The following is a 6547-nucleotide window of genomic DNA, read 5'->3' on the forward strand; positions in this document are numbered from 1 at the left end:
TTCGATCTATGATTGTTCGATTTTCTTAACCAGTTAAGTGTTAACCTGAAGCAAAACTGGCAATGAAAGTAGAAATCCAGAAAGGTATTATTGGATTTTTTGACCTGATTTCTCTTGAACTGATTTCGATGAGTTTTATTTTTCTTAATCTTTTTCTAATTTGTTTCTAAGCCTGTTGCCATCAATCTTCACCTCTTAATCTGTTTTTGTGGACCTTGGTTTGTGTTGTGTCAGGAGTTTAATTTTTACCTGTTTGATTTCATTTATAGTAGATATCTCGATTTCTGATTTCTTTTCAACTGATTTGGTTCAGTTTGATTTGTATTAATATTAATTTCTCTTATGCCTGCAGCCTGATTTCTGACTTTTGTGGTTTTTTTTTCAGGAGTGTGGTTTGTATATGTTGGAGTTTGATTACAGTAGAATAGACCTGGGAGTTTGATCAACTTTAAAGGTTTGATTTCTCATTTGTTTGTATTCGAAATTTTTTGGTTTATGTCTGATTTATGAGATATGCTTCAGGTAAGACTTTGGCTTTCTGAGGTTTGCTTTAGTTACAATTTCTACTGATTTCGATTTTACTTTGTGTTTGAGCTTGAAATCTGCTTCCATGAATCTATCTTTTATTAATATGATTTTTGTGGTTTGTTTTAGGAGTTGGATTTTTTATTTTTGCATGTTGGAGTTTGATTACCGTAAAAAAGTGTCTTTCTCCTTTGCTTGAGCTTGGATTTTTCCCCTGTTTAAGCTCGAAATCTTGTATCTGATATTTGTGGTTTGTTTCAGGTAAATTTCTTACTACTGTGGTTTGCTTCTGCTATAAATTTCTAAAGTTCATTTCTTAACTTTTTTGTTCTTGTTTCTCGTTTCTGTGATGTGAATCAGGAGGCTGATTGAACTCTGATTTTTTTATTTGGTTTTTTGTTGGATGCTTCCAAATTAGTTATTTTAGTTGATGATGAACTAAAAAACATTGTTTAAATCTTGTGTCCAATTTTAAAAATGGTGAAGAATATGATTTTGAATGAATTAGTTTATTTATTAAATTACAAATTTTGCCACAAAACATACAAATGTGAAAGTCCTTTGACATATATTCAATAAATGGAGTATGCAAGAAAAATAGATCAGTTCCTCAATGTGTGGTTGCATATAAGTATTTGATGGTGTTGTTTTAGGTGATTTTTGTAGGTTTTTGTATGTATTCTTTGTTTGATTATAAAATTTATTGCACTTTTGATTTTTCAATTTTTTTATATATAAGGGCATAAAATTCTTAACTCGCCCCCGGGTAGTAAAAAACAATGGACCGGCCCTGATGATAGTAAAAAACCATTCTGCACTTTATTCCTTTGCATATCAACCTTGTACTACCTATCCGTTTCTACAATCTATCTCAATTCACATTTATCTTGCAAGGAAACAGTTAAAGTTACAATTTTACAACAAATTCATAAACGATCCTTCCATTAACAAGATTACACAGACATAGCACATTTCAACAATATATCTTTTATTAATTATAAAAAACCCAATTTTCTATATGTTGTTTCCTGTCATTTTATATATTTCAACTAATTTATCGACTAGTTTTACAAAACATTATTTTTTTTATCAGCTTGCAACTAGTTTTTTAGCTAGTCCGCCAAATATAACCTAATCAGCTTGAATTATAAAGATAAATATAATTATTAAAATATTAATGTAGTTCGTCAATTTGAAATCGTTAGTAATATAAAACATAATACCATATATTTGTAAGTTGTAATATTGAGCCATTGACCGATATGATGAAGCTATTTGCCTGAATATGGCTAGGACTACGAGTAAGGAGATCCCAACGTATTAGTATATATATATTGTTGGTTCAACACATTGTTTACATGAGATGAGATGAGATAATTGTATTTGTGGAAATACATTAAGTTGGTGTATGAAGTTACACAACAATAAGCAACCGAAACTCTTCTAATCTAACTATACTGTTTGTTTCTCAATGTATCACCGACCATTACCAACAACACGCTTACATATTATATTATATCTAAAAGGGACAACTTTTTTTATTTGCATATGCAACAAGGGGAACGGGACTTTATTGTTCCTCATGTTGAAGCTGAACATGAGGGCAAAGCCGGTCCGGTTCTCCTTTTGACCACAGGTGCCTCAAATCCCCTCTGTACTTCCCCAACGTCAGCAACGTACCTGCAAATTTCAGCTTTTATTACTTTCAATCATCTGTCAGTGTCAGTGTCAGTGTCAGTGTCAGTGTCAGTGTCAGTGTCCACCCTCTCTGACTTGACTCTGTATATGTTGGAGTCTATTATTTCATATTGGAATTTAGAAGCTTACCAACTGTGAAAGGAACAATGTAAAGCAAGGCAGGTTGACCATGGCCGTCCATCAAGTTCAGAGCAATGTAGGTTATTAGCAGACCTGAAAAGTATCAAAGCATATTGGATATTTAATATTTACATATCTTTTAAAATATGAATTTGATTATAATATCACAAGCTATAGCATTAGCATTAGCATACCTAATCCATAAGCAATCATCACCCATAAGAAGTATCCAGCTCGCAGGCTCTTGTTTGACAGCCAATCATACCTTAAATATAAAATAAACGAATAATGTTAAAACCTTTAAGTTATAACCTGTATCATGAATTTGCAATATTTCCTATTTCGCTTTCGTTCATCTCACAATTACCTATAACCCCTTTATTTTGCTAGGGTACAAGTGAGAGATCCATGATTCTGCAAATTGTATAAAAGTTTAATAAAATGAACTCCAATCGTTCAAACCTTAGAGAAAAGGCGACTAATAGCCCTGGCAATATGATGTCACCAAATCCAATGATGCTATATCCACCCCAAGGATCAAACATTCGTGGAATTTTCAGTAGCATCGGGATCCCATCTTCTCCACTCTTGTCGCCACGAGCCACCTTCATTCACAAAAAAAAAAAAAAATGTTATGTTATCGTGATTCCAAAAAAATAGAGTTGATAAAGATGATCAAAAGCCATAAAGAACCTCACCATTATCATCACGCTTTCATGGAACCACCATTTGGAAACAAACACCCAGAAAATATCATACATGAACGCACAACAGAGGAGAACCGTTCCCACCTAATTTCATAAAAAAAGTTTAAAAAGTAAGATAAATGGGAAAAGCGAAGTCGGTTGATAATGAAGTTAGACAAGTACCTTGAGGTTAGGCACTCGTATTATCTGGATTACTGTGATTATAAGCGCAATACCCTGATTTAAGAGGAAGAACGAATCCACTTATGTTATATATATGTTTCAATTGAATTTATAAGAAAGATAGACTAGAATGATCTTACAAGTATATCTTGACCTATCCAAGCAAAGGATATTCTGCGATAAACAGCCCATACAACAGCAAATACTACACAGAATGGAGAAACAGCCAGAGTCAAATACGACACACCTCCCAAAAATGGAACCTTCACGAATGTTTCTGCAGAATCTTCAAACCATTTGAAACTGCAATTGATGATGATGACACACATCACATGACTGATCTACCTTTTATATAAACTTTGGGTGAATAAAAGTAAGAAAAAATAAAAAGGGAAGTTGCATACCATGATAACAAGGCCACCAAACATGTTTGCAGACCCTGGAAAATGAGAAGAGCCAAAGCTTATACTCAATCAAAGCAATCAATAATGAAATTTTCTTAATTTGTAAAAAAAAAAAAACACACCTCGACCCCACCAATGGCAAATAGGACAACCAGAACCTCAATAAACCAGTATGACATCAACTTGTAAAGCATGACCAAGAAACAAGATGCAATCACAACAAACAGAACTGCAGAAGTTGTGTTAATGTCCACCACAGCACTTGATCTAGAAGACTCTGTATTCAAGTATTCATCAGAAGCATCCTGCCAAGATTCAACAACATTATTATTATTATTATTATTAATATTAAGTTTTAAGTCTCATCCACTCTTGTCAATATTTGACTATTTGCTCTTTGTAAATGATAAAAAGTCAAAACCTTTAATATTTTATCCTGTTCAATAGCTGCTTCTCGGGCACTCCATGCAGACCAGTAAGATGCACATAGTATGGTGCCAACAGCCATAAGCCACAAGAACACCTCAGCAACATCAACCAATGGGCGTTTTGGAGAGTATAATTGCACAGAAACTGAGAGAAAAATATTTATATCAATAATAGAGAAAAATAGCTAGACAACAAGAATATCCAAACTCAGTTGTTAACCATACTGTTTAATTTGTTCTGAAGACTCTCTTTCAAGCTTGCACCAGCATCTTGTGGAAGCATGACTGCAGGGATGCCAATATCCACATCAGTTTCATCTGCTTCACACACCATCTTGAAGAGTTCTGTAGAAGCGAATCATATGTTAGTTTAGTTTATATATAAATAGAAAAAAAAAAAAGGAATTTTAGATCCTGAAGATAGAATTAAGAGAAAAGGCATGTAAAAGAAAGTATAGTATAGTACGTGTCTGGTTGTTGATAATAAGGATTGCTGAAGCGCCTGCAGCTTCAGCAACATGTGCCTTGGCTGTAAAACTGCAGTTACCTCGGTGCACCAGGATAACTTCACCGGTAAGCTACAGACAATAACACCTCCGAATGCTGAGTTCTGATATAAGTAGCAAACTTGAAAAGCTTTTAATAACAATCTTCAATCTTCACATGTGAAGGGGGAGAAGGAGTATAAAAGATGAAAATTGAACCTTGTTTTTTGGTGTACTACAACAGTCAGGAGGGTCTGAAAGGGTAACTCTGCTTTTAGTAGCATCCTTCTCCTTTGATTCTAAAGTAGGCCCAAATCGGGCACCTACACCTACAAATTCTTCTTCTTCGGTATCATCAATCCAAGTTGGAACTTTCACCTGTTATGCAAAGAACAAACATCAAGTTTCTAACATGTCCTAAAACTACCTCTAAAAGATACGCTGAATTGGACAGAGAAATCCCAAATCATACTTCCCCAAACTTTTAAAACCCAAATCAACAAAAGCTCCACTTTCTACCCTGAATCATAGATCACAGGCTAACAGTTCTCATTTTTAGTCAACGAAATGCATTAGGGAAAAAAATGAAACGGCGATTGGAAAGATAAAATTAACAAAATTCCATTCATTGAACTGTTAAAAAAGGAATAATTAACTGATTCTTCAAACCACGTATCCTAGTCTATCAAACTGACAATAAACTAGATTCAATAACCAAGTTAGAATAATTATAAAAATAGTAAAGAAAAATATTGCAACCAAGATATAAAAATCTCATGAGCAAAATTAATAATACTGATAACTTAAATTTGAACTGAAATCGAAGTATACCAGAACGAAGTTGTTGTCACATCCAGGTCTTTTAGGTGCTATATCGTCCTCGTGTACAATATCTCCAGCGAAGACCAATGAAACACCGCAAATTAGGGAAAGTACAGCCACCTCAAGTACGACTCTGCTTCGCCTTGTTGCTATCTCCATGAAAGGATTTTTTATTTAGTTAGATATAGAAACCAGAGATCAGTAGAAGATGAGAATATGATATACGAACAGGTCAAAATTAGGGTTTTTTTCGCTTTGCTTTGTTCGTTATCGTGCTCAGATGATGGTGGAGATGAACATGGTACGAATTTAGAAATATATATACATACAGGAGGCGTGTATGTATATGTTTGATTTTTTTCACTTGCTTCCCCATTAGTTAGTAGGGAGCTTCTTTTCGTTGTTTCTTAGTCAAACGCGCAACAAATCGCGTGATCCACAAACACACTACCTAAAGTTGATTTTATTATGTCTCACATATTTATATTTTCTCTTAGATATTATTATATAAAAAAACATTAAAAAATTAAAAGGTTTTGAAAAAGACCACTCACTTTAAAGAAAAGCCAAAATAAATCATTCAACATTTAATTGATATTATTGGTATCAGGAAATTTTAAAATAAAAAAATATCATATATTAAATTCATTATTTTAATGAAAAATTAAAAGTCAATGGGAAAAAAATCAAAAAGAAAACGGGGGGAGAAGAAACATTGATAAGCAAAAGGCGAGGATTAAGGGGGATCTGTGATTGGAAGGGGGTGGTCGGCATGGGTAAAAATTAATGTTCTTTTATTATATTATTTGTTTTGTATAGATTGTATAGTACAAAACTAAAAATCTTTCTTACCTTATTTTTAATTTTGCAAGAAATTGAATTAATCTGAATTTAAAATTGAAAAGAATTTATAATAGCTATTATATATCTAATATGGTATCTCGTATAGAGGTAGGTTCCGTTGAAATTAAAAATAAAATAGAGATTTTGAGATTCAACATCAGCCATGTATTTCACATCTGCCATGTATTTCACATCTGCCGCTCTAACCCTTCGGCGTACCGACACGGTATGCCTGGTATAATCATAAATGATTATACAGTGTCGCTCGTTCCTTTCTCCTCCGCCACCATCCCCACCACCATAACCGCCACCGCCACCACCACTACCACCACCTTTGACACTAGTTGACCCCA

At 33.7% G+C, this 6547-nt stretch overlaps 1 protein-coding gene across 2 annotated transcripts; it reads right to left on the minus strand.

Moving 5' to 3' along the window:
* Window positions 1–1889: 1889 nt before the first annotated feature.
* Window positions 1890–5674, minus strand: SPPL4 (SIGNAL PEPTIDE PEPTIDASE-LIKE 4). 2 transcript variants are annotated; one of them, XM_079042292.1, is made up of 14 exons: window positions 5361–5674; window positions 4749–4907; window positions 4511–4622; window positions 4270–4389; window positions 4038–4189; window positions 3739–3921; window positions 3617–3651; window positions 3353–3515; window positions 3213–3266; window positions 3042–3134; window positions 2806–2948; window positions 2538–2608; window positions 2353–2436; window positions 1890–2205 (listed from the first exon to the last, which is right to left on the minus strand). In XM_079042292.1, exons 1-14 carry the CDS (start codon window positions 5508–5510, stop codon window positions 2096–2098), a joined length of 1629 nt encoding a protein of 542 aa, XP_078898418.1. In that variant the 5' UTR covers window positions 5511–5674; the 3' UTR covers window positions 1890–2095. The 2 variants fall into 2 exon arrangements, with proteins under 2 accessions (XP_078898418.1, XP_078898419.1); XM_079042293.1 differs by lacking the exon at window positions 5361–5674 and having other exon boundaries at window positions 4511–4654; window positions 4749–4862.
* Between the last annotated feature and the right edge of the window lie 873 nt (window positions 5675–6547).

Source organism: Lactuca virosa, chromosome 4, assembly GCF_052849685.1.
Source record: "Lactuca virosa cultivar CGN04683 chromosome 4, Lactuca_virosa_CGN04683_v6, whole genome shotgun sequence".
Taxonomy (NCBI): domain Eukaryota; kingdom Viridiplantae; phylum Streptophyta; class Magnoliopsida; order Asterales; family Asteraceae; genus Lactuca; species Lactuca virosa.